Source organism: Arvicanthis niloticus, chromosome 9, assembly GCF_011762505.2.
Source record: "Arvicanthis niloticus isolate mArvNil1 chromosome 9, mArvNil1.pat.X, whole genome shotgun sequence".
Taxonomy (NCBI): Eukaryota; Metazoa; Chordata; class Mammalia; order Rodentia; family Muridae; genus Arvicanthis; species Arvicanthis niloticus.
In genome coordinates this window covers 24,834,419-24,856,563 of record NC_047666.1, presented here as the reverse complement: position 1 = coordinate 24,856,563, position 22,145 = coordinate 24,834,419, and the positions used below count along the sequence as shown (strand labels likewise).

General features: G+C 50.5%; 1 protein-coding gene across 1 annotated transcript; it reads right to left on the bottom strand.

Moving 5' to 3' along the window:
• Positions 1-121: 121 nt before the first annotated feature.
• Emx1 (empty spiracles homeobox 1) lies at positions 122-18,371 on the bottom strand. The gene is made up of 3 exons (XM_034512355.2): positions 17,477-18,371; positions 11,791-11,975; positions 122-2,063 (listed from the first exon to the last, which is right to left on the bottom strand). Exons 1-3 carry the CDS (start codon positions 17,994-17,996, stop codon positions 1,896-1,898), a joined length of 873 nt encoding a protein of 290 aa, XP_034368246.1. The 5' UTR covers positions 17,997-18,371; the 3' UTR covers positions 122-1,895.
• Positions 18,372-22,145: the final 3,774 nt, after the last annotated feature.

The window sequence follows — 22,145 nt, the reverse complement described above, 5'->3', positions numbered from 1 at the left end:
GTTCTTCTAGTCCTTTATCTTCTTGATGGGGCATTCTGCTGTGATCTTCCAGGACCCATCCCCCACCCAACCCCATCCCCCAGCCAAGTACTTTAGGATCTTCAGAGGAAGGGCTCACCCATTCTGTCCCCCACCACTAGTGCTGAAAGGGAGCCTCTCCTCCCATCCTACCTGTTCATAAACACCCCCATCCCTCCCTCCCACTACTGCTTGGCAGGGAGAGTTGTTGAGGGTTTAATTCAGACTTAGATGGGTTAGAACTTTTAAGATTTGAGGGATGTGTTTATTTGATGGAGGAAGGGACAGGGGGAACAGTCTTTTGGTTTCTGGAAATTGGAGTGGACATGAGCAAGACAGGCAGAGTAGAAAAAGGTAGGACAGTGGGACTTGGCCTGTGTTGTCAGCAAAAGAACCTGTGTGCTTGGATCTCTGCACTTAGCCCAGGCAACAGGAATGGGCCTTCAACATGGATCAGGCGTCCACAGGGTACTCACCAACATCCCAGATGGGAAAAACAGCACAAGCCAGTAAAAGCCATGACAGCGCACTCAGGGACACTAGGACCAACGTAGGAGAGGCCACAGGTGGGAGAGAAGTGTCAGCACCACGGTACAGAATGGAGGAAGAGATGGCATCGCCTGGTCAGGAGGATCAGAACCTTCCTGGCCACAGCACGGAGAACCTTCTTTAGTATTCACAGAAGCCACATAATGTCTGTGCTCTTCCTAGATAGACTGGGGCCGGAAAAGTGGCAGGGACAACTGAGGGATGCACTTGGATTGACATGTGACCAGACATCACTGTCTAGGCATGAATAGATGAGCTGAAGAGGAGAGACACGAGGTGTAGATGAACCAGAAGAAGAAGAGATGAGGGACCCAAAAATGAAGACTTCTCCAGGATGGAGGACTGTTGAAAGTACAAATAAAACTTCTCCAGGATGGAGGGAAATGTGTCAAAGGGAAAGGACACACAGACAAATTAAAAGGCAGCTGGACAAGAGTTCATTGGGCCTGTCTTGCCTTTCTTTATTGGGTCAGGTGTCCCTGAGCCATGATGACCTTGGCAAGCTCACCATCAAGCCCATGGGCACCAGGTGTGGTGGCTGATACTTACAATCCTGCACCTAGGAGGCTGAGGCAGGAGGGTTGCTGTGACTTGGAAGCCAGTTTGGGTAACAGAGTTAGACCTTGTGTCTGAAAAAGAAACCAGAACAAGAGGCTGGCTCAGGTTCTGCAGGACAGGTGCACATCTGTGTGGGGGCTGGGCTTGGGACCTCCTTAACCCATCCATCCCCAGGTCTCCTTCTGTCTGGATGTTCCTCAGCCACTGGAGTCTGCAGATGTGAGGAATCTCTTGCCTCCTAACCCTCCCTGAGTGGGGAAAGCTGTGGCTGAGGCTTCCCTTCAGGTTTCTGGGCCCTGAGTGCCCTTGCTGGCCAGCTCCTACTACACTGAGAACCAACACCCAGCAGCCCAGGCTCTACGGTTGAAGATGGATAGCTATGTCATTAAGAGAGAGTTTTTTATTATTCCCATAGGGAAGGGGGAACATGGGAGGATCACTAAGAACTACAGTAGGACCTGGAAAATAAATTAAAACAGAAATGTCTCAGAACAAAGAAAGAGACATGGAGAGCAACTGGGAGGCTGCAGTGACGGGCGGTCCACCCAAGCAGCAGGCTCTCTACCAGAAGGCTGAGCAGTCCCAGGCCTCAGCCAGCCCATTTTCTTGTCCCTCTGACAGTGATGGCCCCAGGCTCCAAGCCCTGTGGGGCCGTGACTCGAGGCCTCCCTGCAGCCTGGCTAAGGAGTGGCCAGAGTCCAGCGTGGGCCCCCTGGAGCCTCGGCCAGCAGCAAGCAATGCTCTGCCCTTGTGGGCTCTTGATCATTCCCCTAGTCATTAGAGGTGACATCAATGTCCTCCCCGTTGGCCTGCTTCGTGGCAATACGCCACCGGTTGATATGGTGGGACCCCTTCTTCTTCTGCTCAGATTCCGGCCCTTCCTCCTCCAGCTTCTGCCGTTTGTATTTTGTCCTCCGATTCTGGAACCACACCTTCACCTGGGCCGGGAGGGAGGGGCACAGGTAAGAAACACCCAAAGCAGCCAGTTATGGCCTCCACACTCCAGCTGAGCTGGGAGTCAGATGGGGAACCTGAGGCTACATAGGTCAGGGTTCTCTCTTCCAGGCATCTGCCACCCGACAGGTCTGGAGGACTGCTCTTCAGATGCAAGTGAGGAGGGCAGAGAAAAGACTGGACTAGACATAAAGGCAGTTTTCTCAGACCCTCTCAGAGACAAAGGAGCAGGTATGGCTACTGAGCCTCGGGTCTCTGCAGCCACAGTGGCCAGGCAGAAGAGAGCATAACGGGCCAGGGCTTTGCCAATGTCCAGAGATGTAGTCATCCCCAGAGGGGCCAAAGTATACTCCATCTCCTGTGCTGGCCTCACACTGCCACACGGAGACAGTCACGGCTTCATAACCTGGAGGAGGTTTGAACATGGCCTGTGACAGCCAGATGACATCTAAGATCCCAGAACCATTAATGGATACTGTAAACTCACATGCTGCCTGGACTATGTGAAGTTTTCCTACCCTCTTCAGTAATAGAACTGTGCAGGCCCGAGCTGTGTGGTAGGGAACCCCAGTCCCTCAGGTGCCAGCTTCTCAGGGCTGTCTAAAATATACCCCAGATCATTTGACCTTGGATAGACAAGCATGGGGAAAGTTCTGTCTGAGGCCCTACCCCACACAGGGTAAGCTCTGCACCTCCTGGTCCAAATAGCACTGACCCCCATGGCCCATCTAGATGTCACAGGTCACATACGGAACAGTTGGAAGAAAATTGGAGGACAGAAGTGAATACTTATTTGAACATAGGGAGTCCCCACTTCTGTGCTAGGGAGCCTCGCCCTGTGTGAGGCTTGTACAAGGGGGACAGCATTCCCCCATGATGACACAACAGGCCTGTGGTTCTAGGCATCTCCAGGAAGGCCCATTTAGGTCCATCTCTACCATCCTTCCTTCCTTCTCTCCTAGCTCCAATCATCCCTCCCAGCATTACTGGGTGTCCACAACACAGCCCACACATCCTCCCATAGGTGGCTCCCCGTGTACCCTCAGTACTTCCACACTGCTTTGATTGCACATCTCCTTACTCAGCCTTGTGGGCCAGCCAGGCCCAAATCCTCCTTGGTGCTAGCAGGACTCACATCCCTCATCCATAGGAGAGATGCTTTTGGAACCCTTTGCTGTTCCAAGGCACCTCCTGGACTCCTGTGCCAGTGGATCCCCTGGGTAGGGGATGTGGGGCAATGGAGTTGCAAGTCCTGGTGTTTTCCTGCGAATATCACCAGGACAGCTTAAAACCAGCAGGGCCTGCCTGCTGCGGCTGTGCAGACAGCACTGGCAAGTTGTTTGTGTACCGTGGTGGTGAACATTTCAATTCTGGCAACTGCAGTGACTGCTGAAGGGGGATCTAGAACTCAGGGCAGGGCTGAAGGCAGCCCTTGGAGAGATGTGCATACAGCAGCAAAGGTGAGAAGTGGGCCTGGTATCCTGGCTGTAGGATGGTTCCATGCCGGGGATGTGCCAACCTCACACACCCTTCCTCTCTGTCACAGAGGCCCTTGAGGTTCTCCTCACAATCCCTGCTCACAGAGGCCTCCACTGAGCCATCTGTCCTGCCACTAGGTTGGAGGTGGGAACGCTGATGCTCAGTGTTCCAAATGCCACTAGCGCAAGACAAGAAAGCTGGTCCAGGGAGCATCCAGGCACCCAGCCTTGGTAAATGAAGTTAGGACAAGGGATTCCTTCCTTCCTCTGGAAGGCAGCTTTCAAACTTGTAGCCTGTATGCCTCTTCTCAGGTAGACAGGGAAGGATATTGGCTACTCTGAGCTCAGGACTTCTGGATTCCATGCCCACCTAAGCCTGGTGTTCTCAACACACCACTGGTGGTCAGCCCAGTTCCTGCCCTCTACCCCAGAGCATACTGTGACTGCACCTGCTAGTGGGTGGATGAGCTTGCCCCGCCTTCTGTGAGTGACTCAGGGCTTCGTACAGGACATCATATCTGACAAGTCCAAGTGGGCTGGATGCAAGGGGCAGTGGGCAGCACCCAGAGACAGGGGCTCACTTCTTTCTGCACCTTTCTCCCTTACCCCATCCTCACGTTTCCTGGAGATTGATGATTACAGTGGCCTGTGATGGGATGGACTCAGCATGCTACCCTTGCCAGTCAACTCTCTCCCAAAGAACAAAAATACCAATGGCAGAGTAGAGCCCAGGACAAGGCTTCAGGCCTGGGCAGCATCCTGGTACACCACACAAAAGAGAATCCCAACTATTAGTTTTCATGAGAAAACTAACGTCAATCGGGCTGTAGCTGTAACTCAGTTGGTACAGTACTTGCTTAGACCAAGCCTTGTGGTCTAACCTCAACACCACACAAAGGAGAGCACTTGGAAGGTGGGGGCAGAAGGATCAGAAGTTTAAGGTCCTCCTCGGGTACATAGTGACTTCAAGGCCAGCTTTGGTTACATGAGACCCTATTTCAAAAACAAAACAAACAACAAAAACAAAACAAAAAAAGCCAACAGCAAGAAAGACCCCCCCCCCCCAGCCCTCTTCAAGGCAGCCTGGATGACTTCTGCAGAGCAGCTCTGGGCTGGGTAACCAGACACTGTTATAAGTCCTATAATAGCGGGGACAGTTGTGACTTCATAATAGAACAAAAGCCAGGATGAACAGTGTTGGTATGGTGTGGTCACAGCCATGGGAGACAAAGGGCTATGCATGGGCGAGATAGAAGGGAATGCACCTAAACACCTAAACCTTTTCTTTGTTCCCTTAACTTTTATTTTCTCACCCCAACACCAATATATATTCACTTCTTTCAGCCCCTAAAGCATACCAGAAATGTTGGCTGGAGGCCCCACCCACCAAGCTTGACCCCTGTGGTTTGGGGGGAGAAGCTCCTGTGATCCCCTGAATCCCCCCTTTACTGTGTATCTCCCAATTTCTTGGTGAAGCCAGATAGGCCCTTCTGAGATGCCCCATTTTGCCCTGGGTTATGTAATCTGGAACTCTTATTGGTTTTTGAAAGCCTGACTGGACATTCCTGGATTCCAGGGAGACTAAGCAGTGTCCTCTCTGGCTTTGGAGTTGAGTCTCAAGACCCAGAAGGCCTGTCCAGGTATGGCCATCCAGATATATAGAGGTGGAGTAACCCAATACTGTACTGCAAGCAATTGGTGCAGGAAATGGGAGGAATCAGCAGAAGAGGGGCTGGAAGGAATCAGAAATAGGGCTGGGAAAGAGCTATGCTAAAATACAGAGTCCTTTAGTGGATGTGCTTTTGCAAGAGGGTTTTTGTTTGTTTGTTTGGTTGGGTGGTTGGTTGGTTTGTTTTTTTTGGGGGGGAGGGTGCTGTTTTGATTTTTTTTTTTTTTTTTTTTTTTTGAGATAGGGTCTCACTATGTAGTTCTGCTTGGCCTGGAACTCTCTAAGTAGACCAAGCTGTCATGAGCATCAATTCTTAATTCTACACTAGTTGGTTTGGGGGAAGCCGAACCATCTTGGCTAGCTTTAACTGCCAACTTAACACACAAAAGAATTTTCTGAGATGATACTCTCAATTGAGGACTTGCCTAAATCAGATTGGCCTGTGGCCATGTCTGTAGAAAACTCTCTTGATTGTTGATTAATGTGGGAAGACACAGCCCCAGCCCACTGTGGGCGGCACCATTCCCTGGGCAGGTGGTCTTGACGTGTATAAGAAAGCTAGGTGAGCACAATCCTGCTTGCCATCCAGAAAGCAGCATCCTTCATGGTTCCTGATGCATTTCTTTGTCTGTGAAGTGAGTTGTGTCGTTAAAGGCTACCTTGTGTGGTATAGCTAGCAGGCCTACTACCTGTAAGTACTTGCCTTGGCTTCCTGTCTTGACTTCCTCAGTGTTGGACTATAACCTGAAATTGTAACCAAATAAACTCTTTCCTCTCTTGAGTTGTTTTTCTGTCAGGATATTTTAGTCGCAGCAACAGAAATAAAACTAGACTGGATAGATTTGTACACAGGAATTTGAAACCAGAAAGAGCACAAGGAAGCAAGAGAGAGTACATTAACCTCTTGCTGGAGGGAGCTGGTGGAGAGGCACCCTCTGTAGAGAGGGGCAGTCTTCAGCTTGAGTGAGGCAGGATGAAGAGCAAGAGACTGTTCTGAATGGGCCAACACCACAGCACTTCCTCAGAGGACAGATCACTATGTGCTATGGTGGAGACACACATGCGTGAATTCATGAGTGGATGGACAGTGAGTTTACAAATAAGTGGAAAACAGATCCTGTTAGTGTTTTGGAGACCACACTTAACTTTTGAGTAATCTGCTGTTCTGAACAAAGGAGTGGTCATTTCACCTCCGTCACCCCTCCCCCCATCTCAGCCTCTCAGCTCCAGGTGCCTGTGTACTTTCCAGGGAGGACCCTGTCCTGGCTTTAAGAAGTCCAAACATCCCTGTCAAGATCTTCTAACTCTGACATGGGAAGTTCCTCCTTATGTTCTACTGCGCTCTCTTCTGCTTTAATTTAAGCATGTCTCCTTAGTCTGTCGGCCTCAGACACAGAGAAAGTCCTTAGAATAGACGGCAGCTTGGATACATCAATCACGCCACCGTTCAGCCTGCTCTCTTCCCTGCCCTCTCTTGGGGGATCCATTTCCTATCAATTGATCATGTCAGACTTCCTGCTCTCAGAGTCAGATCAACCCTCATTCCCCGAAGCTGGGATCACCCCAACGCCTCCAGAGCCACCTTATATTCTGCTCCCTCCACCCATCCTAGACCCTCTCCTCTGCTGTACTAAACTCATCTGCCTCTCAGGCCTGTGTCCCAGCATCTCAGAGAGTCTTGCTTAGTTCCTCCTCACCCCAGCCACTACACAGGACTTCTAGGCTATAGAGATATGGAAACACCCAAGCTGGGACTTGGAAGAAGGGGTGTGTCATCCCAGAGCCACAGAGTTACTGTCAAACTTTCGACTTTTCCCTAAAATTCAAGACACTTTGGATAACTCCTGAGTACCCGTCCCTCCAAACGCAGGACATTCCATGGCAGGAAGCACCCACCTTGAGTGTCTGTGAGGAAAACTCATAGGTAGGTAAAGAAATACCCGACTCCTTCTAAGAACTCCTTCCCTCCCTGCTCTCAAGCCTCAAAATGGCATCTGGTCTTAATACCTCCATCTCCATTTTCATTTGCTCTCTTCCAATCCTTGTAATGCCTCCCCTGACCCCCCCGACCCCTGCCACCACCCTATAATCCTACCCATTCTTCCAAACCTTCCAGGCCAGAAGCCAGCTGGGGACCTCCCACCTATCAGGTCTCCTCTGACCCCTCTCATCAAGAGGACTCAGTTACTCACCCTACCCTTGTCCAGCAGACTTATCTATATCTGCAGAAGCCTTCATCATTATGTGAAGACTCTCCAAGGAAGGCCCAAGACCAAATTTCCTGCTTTTCTCACAGCTCAGCAAAAGTCAATGGCAGACAAGGTCAAGAGACTTTGCTGGTCTATTTTATTCTAGGGACTACTGGAATACGTAATTAGCCAAGAACAGCTCTCACCCCACGTGGCCTGTGACTGACCACTGGCATCCAATGGGTACCTGAGGTATTGCTTGGCCTTTTGGTGTCCATGTAAGTCAGCCTGCAGCACCACATAGGGTGGGAACACACCCTCATGGTGATAGAGGTGCTGATCTGGCCCAGGTCTAGATCTGCCAAGCAGCCACGTGAATGCAAGCCTCTTGGCCATACCCCAGGACTGCACCACAGTGGTGAGAAGCAGAGGAGTACAGCCAGAAGGGAGAGCTGCTGTGGCCCAGGGCCCATCCTTCGACCTCCTGGAATGAACACCTCCCTGGTCATCCCTGCATGAACACAACTCCTAGCTAAGCTATATAGCTCAGTACCCAGTAGCTCAGGCTACCCAACAACTCAAGCTGGAGCTATGCCCGCACAGAGCTTGTCTCTGAGGCTTACCTATAGCCTGTCTTTGTACCACCAAAACCAATAATCAGGTATGACAGTCGGTCTGGACAACCAAAGGGGCAAAACAGTGGGAAGCAGCCAAGGCAGGGGGCAAAGGAGTAATTCATAAAGCTGGCTGAGTGTGGCATCAAAGCAAATGGATCGGACTGGTCAGTGTTGTTTGGAGATGGTCTCAATCTGTCTACAGATTGACATAAACCCGGTCAGCTTCAATATAGCTCAGGATGATCTAGAGTTTCAGAGACTCCTGCCTCTACTTCCCAAGTGCTGGAATTATAGGTGTACACTAGCTTGCCTGACTGGAAAAAATATTTTTATTTTATATGTATGAATGTTTTACTTGTGTATGTACCACAAGCATGCAGTTCCAACAGAATCCAGAAGAGGGCGTTGGATCAACTGGAATTAGAGTGGTTGTGTGCTGCCATAGAAACACTGGGAATTGAATCCCAGTCCTCTGGAAGCATAGCCAGTACTCATAACCACTGAGCCATCTCTGCAGCCCCATGCCCGGCTTTTATTCAGTACATCTATCTACTCCATGCCAGGCACCATGCTGGATCCCACGAGGAAATAAATTTGACCTCTGCTTCCCACAACCAAGATGCTCAGACCTATATTGTTCACCATAATTACCCAGTGAGCTGTGGGAAATGTTTCTCTCTTGGACTGCATCTTGGATGTCCTAAGAGCATCTCCTGGGTATCCCTGTATTTTAAGATCTCCCTGAGGGACAGATGCAGCTGATCTACAGAATGACATATGGACATGACAGATAATTAAGTCATAACAGCAAAATGTGATGCATATTAGGAAAGGCAAGGGGGACACTGGGAGTTCTGGGAGAACAGGGGGAAAGATCACAACAGACACACACATACACACACACACACACACAGAGAGAGAGAGAGAGAGAGAGAGAGAGAGAGAGAGAGAAAGTACAGAAAAGTCAGAAGTAGAAAGTGGACGGTGAGCTTCACAAATTCAGGGCTCGGGAAAACCCTGGCATTTATTTCTTTCAATCACAGTAATGTGACAGTGGAAACCTGGGAGAAGACAGAGCCAGAGCTGAATCAGCAAGATGATAGATAATCATCGGCAGGTACAACGATGTTGTTAGTTGCCAATAGCTCTCTAGAGATGGATGGTGGACAGAAGAAGACAAAATGGATGAGATAATCAACAGATGGGTACACAGAGGTTATTATTAAGAAGAAAAGCACGTATTTTGGAGAAAACATACATTTCCCAATATGGGGAGAGAGCTAATGAAGAAGTTGCTAGATAAAAGACAGTTACATGTAAGGGGTGGAGCACAGAGGCCTGGTTGACAAGCAGAGAACTGACTGGAGTATCACTTGCTTGACAGATAGCAGATAACTGAAAATGACAGGTAAGCTGTAAGCTTGCTTGCATCCACTGACAAGTGGATGGTGAGCTAATTCTACAATAAGTCCAAAGTAAGAAGTTACAAGGACAATAGAAAGGTAACCAGCGATGATACTGACAGCAGCAGGAAGAGTGCTGGCCTAGGGGAAACCTAGGCAGGGTCTTTATTGGACTACTAATTTGATGGATTACTTTAAACAAAGAGAAGGGACCTGAGAGGGAATGGGTGTTACTTGCATTCACATAAGATACCTCTAATCCTCTAGTGTGTTCTCTGGATGAAGAGACAACTGAGAGAGAGGTCAAGCAACCTGCCCATTGTGCACAGCAGGCAGATGGGTATTCAATTCCATCTGCCTGACTTGGGCACTCTGCTTAGCTCACTTCTTCGCCTCAGGGTCTTTACCTGGAAAGGCAGAGCTACAAGGAAGTTCTCAGTCCCTTCAGGATTCTTTGATGGGAGAGGGGTGGTGTTGTTCTAGACATAAAAAGAACCCATTCCCAGAGCGCAGGATTAACCAAGAGTCCTGAGGGTTAGCAGAACAGACACATTATATTCTTCTCTTTGGTTTCCCTCTAAAGGCACGTTAGAAATGTCTCATGATAGAAATGAAAGCAACAACCAGCCTATCCACGAAGAACTGGCATTACCTAGAAGCTAAAATTGACAGGAAGCTAGATTCAGTTTGAAAGAAAATTAATTAAACATGTTCTCACTGTGCTGAAAAATGGTAAGTTTAAAAACAATGACATGATTTCAACAAGTGCTAATCTGTGGGTGGTAGGATTATAAACTGTTTTGTTTTCTTACATTCCTGCAATTAACATTTAATAAATATTACTTTTTTTACATGAGGCTAATTATAAACACCATTCTTAAGTTGACACCTTGTTTTAAACAATAATTGTAAAGCACTGTTTGCCAGGAGGGAAAAGAGGTGTTATTTTATTAACTTATTTTTTTAAACATTGCTTTCTTTAAAAACAGTTTTTAAAACTAACTCTGTTGCTTTGTAAGGTTTGTTTGTTCAGTAAGAGCTGTCAACTAGCAAGTCTAAAACCTCACAGGTTCTGCAGTCGTGTGGTGGCCTGGAAGGAGGCCCTGACTCAGCTGTTATATGGGGTACCAGATACTGTAGATGTAATGCCAGGACCAGTGGGTGAGGTCAGTTTAGGGAACTGGGGTGCAACAAGGAGCTGTCTACCAGACTAGTGCCCCCTGTCACCCCAGCAGCTAGTAGGAGAGCACAGGCAGACTCCGACCTGCAGAGGGGTGGTAGGAATTAATTGTATAGCAGGGCAGGGTGGGAGGAAGAGCAGCTGAAGGTTCAGCCCATCAGAGACAGAGGTCAGCATCTCAGAGCTGGCAGGGTCTGTAAACCTAAATTAGAAAGCAATCCAGGCTGGGAGTCCCTCAGCTGCTTCGGTCCTCCTTCACAGGAATGGACCAAATGTTCAATGGCACTTTCAGGCAGTGTTCATGTATGGCAAGGTCCTTACCAAAACAAAACAAAAAACCCCTCATGTTTGCCTCTTTACGGTTCCCTAGACATCTTTTTTTTTTCTCTTTAATCAATTATTACTGAACCCTACATGGGAATTATAATGTCATCCATTCAAAGCCCTCCAGCACCAATGAATGGAGTTCATTCCCTCAACACGCCACAGGCCCTGCGTGCCTAAGTCTACTGAAAGCTCCCTCGACACTCTTGGAGGCTTATCCCGTTAAGGTGAGCTGTGAATAAGTCACAGTTCTCAAAACCCTAGCGAGTGCCCTGTGCCTGGATCAGGACCACTCTCCAGTTAGGAGCTGATCTCTGGATCAGATCGCTCATTCCTCTGTTGCAAAGCTGACACTGGCTTTCTTTGCACACACACCACAGGTACTTGAGGTCAGATGAGGTCTCCCCAGTTTTGCCAGGCTGAGAAGACCGGACCACTCCCACAGACTTGTGGATACTGTGTCATCTAGACTGCAGAGGGGCTAGGGATCTTTGCAGCCTGGTCGCACCACAGACCAAATCCGGCCTATTACGCTTCTGGTGGGATCCCTAGCGCTCATTATAAGACCGGGGAAATTGGGCGAGTTGATTTATTATATATGCCATTCCAGAACGCAGGAAACAGAGACTGGAGCATTGCTTCGAGTTCAAGGCCAGCCTGGGCTACACAGAGAGACCCTGTCTCATTACAAAACACTCCTGAAACTTAGCAGGGCAAGGCTAGAGAAAGGGTAAGGTTTCCAGGGATGCGACATCCACGCCGCAGGTGGCTTTTGGAACCCGAGGAGTAGAGAAACCTGCACCCAACCGCCCACCTCCGGCACCCTGAGGCTGCGGCAGGAGAATGCTCACCTGAGTTTCGGAGAGGCTGAGGCTGCCTGCCAGCTGCTTCCGCTCGGCGCCCACCACGTAGTGATTCTTCTCAAAGGCTCGCTCCAGCCGCAGCAGCTGCGAGGGCGAGAAGGCCGTGCGAATCCGCTTGGGCTTGCGTGCGAAGGGCCCGTGCAAAAGCAGCCCGTCCTGGGGAACGTCGCTTGCTGCAGCCCAGAGGCAACAGCAGCACACGCAGGTACAGATAGAGAGAAGGGGCGCGGTGAGTAGCAGGCCTCTGCCTCGGGGTGCCCTGTCACTTTTGCAATCCTGACACCTCCTCCTCGTCTCCCATTTCCCTTGTCGCTGCCCTGAAACCTCACTCCAGAGCTACCCACAGGGAACCGCAAGCAGAATATACTCTTGAGCCAAGATGCGAGCCCAGACCTGATGAGGGCCCAACAGGCTCAAATCTAACGTTGCCAGGGGCAGCAGAAAGGCCAAGGGACGGCAGAAATCCCTTAGGTCTGTTCCTGTGCCCTTATAGTGATACCTCCACCCAGGCCCCAACGATTGATTATCTTTTAATTATTTAGTTCCAAAAAAAAAAAAAGGAAAAGAAAAAGTCTCCTTCCCAGACTAGCTAAAGAGGACAGGGTTGGGGCTCAGAAAGATGACGGGGGGAAGAGCAGGGCTGATAGGAAGACCACCCAGAAGTCCTCCAAAGATTCTAACTCGTACTTAAAGTACTCCTGGAGCTAAGTGCTCAGGCTACTACTACCCTGCTGAGAAATCCTACTGGCCAGCAGGCCTAGGCTCCACCACGCAGGAGGTGGAAGCAGGCCGGCTCAAGCAAGCAGGCAGACAGACCCTGGAGTCCTCAAACCTACTTCTCTCTGCCCCTTAGGCCTTAAACACTGTGAAGGCAGGCTGGAAGAGTGGAAGCCATTCTCATGGGGAAGGCTCCTGCTTTCTCTCTGAGTAGTCCTGAGTTGAAAAGAACATGGAAGTAAATATCAATAAATGTTTATGTATATGTTGTATACCTGTATATGATATATATATATATATATATATATATATATATATATATATACACACACATACATACAGATATATTTTTTCCCTATGGTTGTGTGTAAATATACCTTCCAGCTTCCCCTTTGTCTTTCCCTCCCATTACTGTATAAGATTTCAGAGAGTGACTGTCCCTTGGCCAAGCTCCCACACTCACTCCTACACTGAAGAGGACTGACTAAGACTGGGGTGGTGGTCAGGAAGTATAAAATCCAGAGCAGGCTTTAATCCACAGCTCTGGCTTGGCAAGCCCCCCACTGGGCCCTCACATAGTTGCACATTCTCAAGGATTCTAAAAATCCCCGAGACCATCACACACACATGAGTCCTCACACACAGGCCTGTATCAGTTCCCCTGACCCAACAACACAGAGCCCTGGATGGGATGTTTTGACAGAGTTAACTGTTGAGATTGACTGATCCAATTAACTTCCTCAGAGATGGCCACTGACTGGGTTGACTCAATTGGGCCCACTGTTTTACTCTAAAGACAGCGATCTGGACAATTCAGATGAGATCTCCCATTTTTGGAAAGAGCTAGGTAAGTGAAAGTCACATCCTGAGGTGCCCTTGTTAAAATTCAGCCAGTAGACTAACTGTATCCCTCTACTGGTTGCAACTGCCCGACTGTCTTTGGGCTTTGGAAGTCTATGCCAATCAGCTGGGTTGCTGGAATCTTCTTTGGAACACAGTTGTCTGAGAGTGACCTCTCATCACCTACACATTGTAAGAGGCTGTGTCTGCACTACTATACAACAGGACCAGGGGTTGTCACTGAAGAGAGAAGGAAGGACATCTCCCCCTCAGGTTGGTGCCAGAGCAGACCTAGGATCCCCATTGGCCTGGCTGAAGAAGGGGGATTTCAGTTGGGTAGTAAAGGGACAGTCAGGAAAGGTGGCCTGCCAGAGAGAGTAAGAGGGGAAAAAATAAAAAGCCTATTCCTGGAGTGGATAAGAGGACTCAAAGCCTTGGGTGAGGACCAATCTGGAAGTCCAGGGGTGGCAAGAGAAGTGGATGAGAAGCCTTTATTGAATCAATTGCTTTGAAGACCCACATTGGTCAGAGTCCAGGTAAAACCCCAAAGGGGGTTTCCTCTGGACAGATGAGCCAGAGAAGAGGTTGTGGGGAGAGGCCTTTCTGTCTCGGCATTCATGGGCTTTGGTCCGAGTTGCTCAGTTGTCTGGCCTAACTTATACAGCAGTGAGGTCGCAGTGTAGAAGGTCATGAAGGTCTGAGCAAGTGGGATGCAGAGATGCACTGGGAAGCATGGAGCAGAGAAAGCAAGACTGGTTCTGCTGCTGTGTTCTGTAATGGCTGTATTGAGGTGCTGGGGAGTGTGTCAGTCACCTGGATAGTGGAGAAAAGCTCTCCCTGTCTGTTTAAACCCCATAGGATGAGGATAGCCTGAACTAGCTCTTTCCTGACCCGAAGCTTCTTTGCCTCCACTCCCCAATCTTGCTTAGTTCAAGAAAACGGAAGGAATGTCCTGCTGTAGTGGTTAGCGTGTACCCCAGTATGTTCACATGCATTGTTGAATCACAGGGTCTACTTGATCCAAATACGAAGGACGCCTGAGGCTACAAAATTATCCAAAATACTGATAAATGATGACAAGTTATTTAATTAAAAGAACAAAATAAAAAGCCTTTTCCAGTGAGAAAAATGATGTTTAGCGCAAAACCAAACATCTGACGATATTCATCAATGGCTACATGTTTTTGTAAGGACAGGGGTGTCAAGGTGTCTGTGTACTGAACCCCCCTCTCTTTGACCCATGGGAATGGGCCCACCTCTCCCTACCACTTCCAGAGAAGCCTATACAGTTTCTGACTGAGCCATGGGACAGACCAAGCTTGCAGCTAGGGTGCATCCTATTTGGACGAAGTAATTTCAGGCTCTGAGAAAAGATAACAGTTTCAGACACCCATAGGAAAGGAACATGAACCCATCCAGAATTCCCTGGAATTAGGCATTAGGATGTGAAAATTCCCACATTCTCTCTCTCCAGGCCGCTGCAAGGCGATGGCTGGGAGCTAGCAATGGAGATACTAAGAACCAGGCTGCGGAAAGCGGGGCAAGAATCCGAAGCACCCGGGGCGGACGCTGCAGTCCTAGATGGAGCGGCCGCTTTAGCTACAGACTTGGAGCCTGGTGCCCCGAAGAATGGCCTGGAGCTAGAACCTGGAGCGGTCGATGGCCAGCCGTAAAGCCGAGATAGCCTCTTCCCTCCTCTTCCTGCCTGAACAAAGACGTCCTTTAAATCTAGTGCCCACAACCGCAGCAGGGATGGCAGGGCTGAGTCTCCCTTAGTCCCTTTCAGACGTAGCTTTTCAATTCAGAAAGTTCTTGATCCCCGGGAAATAGCACCGAAACGACGCCAACCTCGCCTAATGTTCTCGGGTTCTTCCCGTTTGGCCCCCCGGTTCAGAGGTCCCGACCGTGCACCCCGGCCTTTCCTCTTTGCTTAGGGGAGAAGCGGCTTCCAGGCGCCACCCGCTCGAGTTGCCCGGGAGCGCTGCGCACAAAACGCGGACGCGGGTTCCTTTTCGTTCTTGTAGGGTTTCGTTTCTTGCATCAAAACGGGACTGAAGTGAGCATCGCAGACTCCCGGTTCTCCAGAAAACACGGCGCCGGAGGGCCTGGGACAGCTGGGTTCTTAGCCCCGAGACCCGGCGGGATCTGGAAGAGGCGGCGTCGCCGGGATGGGGGCTGCAGGGCCACGGCACTTCGGAGTTGGAAAGGGTTGATCAGCACCCATTGGACTTCCGAGTTCGCAAGCGCGGTCACACTCGGATCCTTCTCCGCGTCGAGACGCGGTTCTGGAGAGAAAAAGCCCACCGTTTGTGTAACTCCACAACGTAACCGCTGGGACCGATGGCTCAGAGAGCAGCGGAAATTTCCTGGAGGGTTTTTGCGAAGGATGTATTGGCCTCGCTTGGCTGGGGATGCTCGGAGCCCGAGCTGATCTCTCTCAAAAGGCACCTCCAGCCTCGGGCGAGCGGGATCAGCGCGCGGGGCCAGAGGTGTGAAAGGTGGAGAGAAAAACGTGAGATTCCGGACTAAGGGCCGAAAAAGCCCCATCCAGGAAGCATCCTGAGTATGCCCAGGCACTGGACTGAGACACTGGACTGAGGTACTGGCTGGACTAAGGTACTGGCTAGAAGCCCTTTGCACCCTGTCTTCCAGGGTCCCAGATCCTCCACTAACCCAGGTTCCTTGAGCCATGGGCTCACGTCCTGGAAGAATCAAAACTCCGCCAGTGGGCGTGAAGCTGAAGATAGACCCCCCCCCCCCCGGGGGGAGCGGGTAGTTAGCTAAATAAAACCTCATTTTAGTAGTAAGCATTAATGTTAAGTGCCGGGAAATGTTACCTAAAGCCAGTAATATCTTAGGCTTTTCTCCTCCCGCCTTGAAAATATACCCACAAAAATACGCGCCCGCCGAAGTAATTACACTATTGGTTACTCGGAATTTCTCGGGTAGTATGTAATGGCCAGGTGAGACTGGGGTCATTGACAAATCGGGGCCCTCTCCAAATAGCTTTCTCCAAGTCAGTCAAGCGACTACAGCTAAAGGTTCAAGAATTTTTTTCTTTTATCATATAAATAATTGTATCACATATCAGATTCACGTTGGCTGTGCAGCGCTGGCGTAATGTAGCTTCTGGAACCAAAGTGCCAATCTTGTCTTATTTTTGCTGCTGTTTTACCAAACGCTTAATTTACCTGTAGGTCAAGTCTATAGCACAGTGGGAACTGAGCAACTGCTATAGGAACCAAGGCCAATCTTTTCTTTTTCTGCCTTTTTTTTTTTTTAATGAAAGAAAAGTACTCATCCAAGGAAGAAAATTATCTTCAATGAACACAACTCTCTTTTCTTTAGGAAAGTCAGATAACTGGTGTGTGTGTGTGTGTGTGTGTGTGTGTGTGTGTGTGTTTAAGGCTTTTGGGGGGGTCTTAATTAGCAAACAAGATGCGGTTGCAGACGGGTGGGGTAAGACTAGATATGACCTTAAAAGCCCTCCTCCACCCCCACTCAAGAGAAAGTGTCCTGAGCTCTAGCAGCCGGGTGGGCTCCTGGAGGTCAGTGCTGAAGAAAGCTGGTTTGCTTATTGAAAGCTTTCTCCACTCTGGATCGGAGAGGCCAACGTGACTGGGAAAAGTCTGGTCAAGGTTGCTGAGAAAAGTCCCAAGGCATCTGAATGAACAACGCACCATGCTACCCTGCTTCCCACAGAGCGAGTGCGTGTGGGTGGACTTTCCCCTGCCCAGATGTGCCATGAGTTGTGACCAAGAGAGCGAAGTATGGTCACAGCTCAAAGCTCTGGCGCGGGAAGGGCGGAGGGCCAGCATTTTCAAGAATGGGACTGGTTTATTCTTAAAGGAGATTAAGGTTGGCCACAGGAGGGTCTGAAAAAGCTCCTAGGATGCTCTCGGCCTTCCGTCCCAACCGGCTTCATTCCTTGGAAAGCCTGGCAGTCCGGATCTCACTTCTTGGGTGGGAGACCAACACAGCAGACCACAGGCTGAATCGCCTGCGCACAGTCAAGGCTGATCCCTAAGCCTTGTCCCCCCACAACTTCTGAAAAGCCCCGCCGCCGCACCGAGCCTCCCCCGTATTCCCGGGTCACGAACACGGCGTGGACACTCACCCTGGAAGCGGTGGCCAAAGAAGCGATTCCGAAGCACCCAGGGGTAGAAGTGGAGAGGGTCCCGATGCTGGGCGCTGAAGAAAGAGTGAGGGGGTTGCAGCGAGGAGGAGCCCAGCTGGTGTGCCGGGTGTACCGTCAGAGCCGGGTGGTTCATGGCCTCTGGGAACACCAGCTCCGGCCCTCCATAGAGCGAGCGGCCGGCGCCCGCAGCTGCAGCAGCAGGGAAGCCACTCACGAAGGCCGTCTCGGCCGCACTGGGGTGAGGGTAGTTGAGCGCCGTGGGCCTGAGCGGTTCCTCTGAGGCGGCCACAGCCAGCGGATGGGAGCCCGCGCCCCCGCTGCCAGGACTCCCGCCGGTGCCACCATCCTTGGCTACCAAGGACTCTATGGTGAAACCCCGCTTAGTCGCGGGCTGGAACATGGTCGCGGCCGCCGAAGTGGAGTGAGGTAGCGGGGCTCTGGGGAACGCTCGGTGCCCCGGCGCTGCCGCCGTGCGGGGTGTGCACCAAACCTGGCACATGCACTCACGCCCGCACCCTTCACCTCCCCCGCCTGCCCACCCGCCCGCGCTCGGCCCTTGCGGACCAGCCAGGAGCGGGGCGGCGAGGGGCGTGCGAGAGCCCTAACACCGAGTTGGGCCACTGCGCACCGCCTGGAGTGTGGTCCCTGCGGCCCAGCACGCAGCTCCCTGCAAACGCCCGGGCACGGGCTGCCTGTGCTACTGAGAGCCGCTTCTGTGGTCCTCCCGGCTCTCTCCCTTACTAGTCAAGCTGTGACCGACCACCGCCCGTGATCCTCCTAGCTCCGCGGGCCAGGCCAGGGCTGCAGCTCTGCGAGGAGAGAGTTAGCGGGCACCTGCCCCGCGCTCCCCCATTGGCCACCGCTCACCTGCCCCAAGGTGGGGGGCGGGGCGGGGCGGGGCGATGGATGGCGGGTGGGGATACGGTCCCCAGTCGGAGGCAAAAAGCGGACTGGAGCATTGGTGCTTGATCTAATATCCTCCTCCTACCCTCCACTCTAGATCTTGATTCTCTGACTTGGTCCTTCAGCCTCCACCACAGTCTGCTCTGAGGGGGACATCTACAAAGCCCAAGCTTGAGGAAAAAAAAACCCAAACCCTCTTCTAGGGCGTACCTCAGTCAAGCCCCAATCTCTTCGTTCTGGGATGTCGTTTCAGTTCCTAGAGAACTTGGATTCAAGCTTAGAATGGGTGTTTGGGGTACAGCCTAGATTCTCCAGAGAACCTAGTCCACGTTCGCCTAACCTAAGGGAGCTCTCCTCCTCACCCACCATCAGCCTCTGGAGCTATTTTCTGAAGCTGCAGTCATGTTTCTGAAATTTCGCATTTTATGGATTGGGGGAACTCTGCTTCAAACGGAATATGCATTCTTTTCTCAGGGGCCAGGTTCGCACTGTCCGGGGAGGAGTCACAGAACCCATCGCTCCGCAGCTCTCCCGCAGCAGTTCGTAGTGTTCCAATGCAGCGATTTTGCCAGCCCCCCTTGCAACAACCATCTCCCACCGGACCTCAGGCTTAAGCTCAAAGCGATTTTCTTTCCCTGGGCTCCAGTATTAGACGACAAGGCCGAAATCGGGTCTTTGGGTCACTGTTTCCTAAATTGAAGCTGGCCTTGCTCTTCGCGTGGTTCTTCAGAGGACAGGCCAGTGGTCCTTGGTGGGCAGTGGCAACCTGGTCTCTTGGACATGCGACCTGGAACCGCCGGACAGTGTTCCGGATCTGCTCAAGCTAGTTTCCATGGCGGGCCGTTAAGCTCGGAGGGCAAGCAAGAGCATGGTTGACCATTAGAACCTGTACTCTACAATCTAGCCACCCCAACCTTCCAGGGTGCTGTGGCCTAAGGGGGCTCTTAGTTAGGGAGTCCGAAGCCAGTCAGTCTTTGCTAGCATATGGCGGGGCTTGGGGGGCGAAGAGAATTCTGCTTTCTAGTCCCTGCCCTGGTGAGTCCAACTGGCCACAGCAAAACCCAAGCTCTCAACTCTAGCCGGGTCTCCGGAACCCGAAGGGCAGTGGGGTCTACATCCTCTACAACTATGGGGACTCCAGGCCAGGTCTTGCAGCGGCCCGCCGGAATGCCGGGAGCCTTGGTCCAGAGAAGCGCTCGGGGCGCCCTCGCAGCTACAAAGCGGGTTAAAGTCTATTTTCCACTCGACTGCTCCGAAAAGCCCCCGCAAGCCCGTACCATTCCAGCCTCATTGGGCGAGGTGGGGAGGAGGCGGTGAGAAGTGGCTGAAAGGGGACCGCACCTTGCAGCCCTTCCTGTCCTGGATGACCCAGGGCCAGAAGACTCTTGGGTTTCCCACTCTTTACCTGATTTCACACTACGCACCCTGTCGCCCTGCCTTCTCCGATCTCTGCTGCTTCCTAGACGTTTTCCCCGAATCCCCAACCCTCTACTCGGCTCTGTCCCTTTTCACCTCCTGCTTCCTCTGTCCACCTAAGGACCAATCCTCCCCTCTTTTCCTTTGCCACATCCTGGGTGGCATGGCAGGGGCGTATGTTGATCAGTAAAGTGGCAGAGGTGAGATCTGGAAGATGGTCTCCTTGGAGCAAGGTCTGGGCAGGAATGCAGGTTTCATTGAATAAAATTGTCTAGGCTTAAGCTCTGAGAGACAACAAAGTTCTGGGCTCTATGGGGGAGATGACAGAACAGGCCCCCTTGCTGGTCTTAGTGGTCTGAATCCCACAGGTCATCCTCAGGCTCCTGTCTTCTACCTTCATGTCTAGTGTGGGCAGTCGTAGGTAAGAGCTCCTTAAAGGAGGCAATCAGACCAGAAGCTGGACTGTCCTCATATCCCAGTCTTGTATCTAAAGTACCTGCTCAGTTCTTCACTCACCCTTCCTCCCTATGCCTCTCCTGGAATTCCCTAACTCCCTTCTGCCATCTGCAGGCATCAATCCCCTGCCTGGTTTCCTCACTTCTGTTCCCCTTAGAGCCTCCTCTTCCTAGCTACTCCCCTGCAGCAGCTGGAGAAGTAGCCAAGGCTTCCATTCCTTTCTGGATTTTGCATGGACGTTCTGACCTTCACCTGGTTCTCTCTTCCTGCCCTCTGCCCTGCTCTGCCCCTCCACAGCTTGCATACCTCCCGTTTTACCACCTTCCTTTACCAAAACACCCCTGCCTTTCACCTTCAGACTGCTGCCCACTTTATCCAATCCTGTGCTCTCCCTTCCCATCCAAACTGTTGTGCTCTGCAGGAGATGGAGGCCCATCACACACAGTAAGAGCCCCTACGTTCCACACATCTGTCTGGCTGTTTCAGCTCACTCAACATCTGTCCAATCTTTTCCCTCGATTTCTTCAGAGATCCTGGCTCCTATTCTGTTAATCCAACCTGAACCATCTGTACTATTCTGTCTGTTTCTCTTTCTTCAGTTCCTGAGATGGCATGGCCCAAATCCAGTATCTTTTTGTACTGGACTTGATCAAGCATCCTGCCTCCGATGCATAGGTTGTAAATGGCAAAGGTTCTATGGGAAGTCTGCAGATATTAAATCAGTAACACATGGTGCCCAGGGTCAACACCCCATTCCATAAAGGCCCTGAGAAAAAGTCACCTGGGTAGCAGCTGCCCTCTTTGCTGGGATAAACTAAGCAAGTATCTTCAAGACTTTCCTTTAGCTTCAAGATAGTGGTACAGTGTCTAGCCAGGCCAGGTAATTTCTCCATCAGAGCCTTGGCTGTATGGGAAACTCCATCGAACATGGTATCCACCCCCCCCCTCTCTCTCTTCTTGAGATTTTTCTGTCATCTTTCCCTCTGTCTCTTGACTTTTCTTCTTCATTATCCACCATCATTTTTTTCTCTCTGAAACAAGTGAGGTGTCACTCTAGAGACCTGGAACTCATTATGTGAACCAAGCTACCCCAAAACTCAAAGTGAGTTTCCTGCCTCTGTCTCCTAAGAACTGGGATTTTAAGAATGTGTAGATGGAGAAGTGGCTGACCCTCCAACTTTCTGAATAATTTAGTCTCTGGCCAATTCTCTTACTTCCTCTCTCCTCACATCCTCACAGTCAGACTTCTACTCAATCCCAGCAGAAAAGTGGTTTGCAAACCTCCCAAAAACATTCATGAGCATGTCCTTGCAAGAGCAATGCATGCTAACGAAGATGACAGGCATTGCCACTTGGAGTTATTGTGAGACCTAAGAGGTTACAGTCTCCACATGGTAAACTCTGGGCAGTGCTCGGCACATAGTAAACCCTTAATAAATGCTAGCCTCTTTCTAGAACTGTCTTCTCCAATTTGAAAGTCAGGAACCATTTATACTAATTAGGTGGATAAAATGTTGGTGGCCCAAATTGAAATGTTCTGAAAATGTAAATATGTACCATACTTAAACACGCAAGCAAGAAGTCCATCAATGTAAAATAATATACATCATATTGGGTAATTGGATATTAGACAGTAATTTTAAAATGTAAAATATCTCAATATTTTTGTATTAGTTGTACATTAAAATCAAGATATCTGATTAAGTGAAACTTACTAAGATGTGTTTCTGTTTTCTCTTTAACTTTTGTTGTTGCTGAGACAGGATCTTACGCAGCCCTGGCTAGTCTGGAACTCACAGAGGTTCATCTGCCTCTGCTACCACACCCAGCCCTGTTTTCTTTTTAAATATTCAACACATCTTCTATAACACTT

Bases quoted from the DNA above. Each gene is read 5' to 3' on its own strand.
- Emx1 (XM_034512355.2), bottom strand. From the start codon at position 17,996: ATGTGCCAGGTTTGGTGCACACCCCGCACGGCGGCAGCGCCGGGGCAC. The intron at 11,976-17,476 runs GTGAGTGTCCAC...TCTGGGCTGCAG, and splicing joins CTTTGGCCACCGCTTCCAGG to CAAGCGACGTTCCCCAGGAC. The intron at 2,064-11,790 runs GTGAGCATTCTC...CTCCCGGCCCAG, and splicing joins TCAGCCTCTCCGAAACTCAG to GTGAAGGTGTGGTTCCAGAA.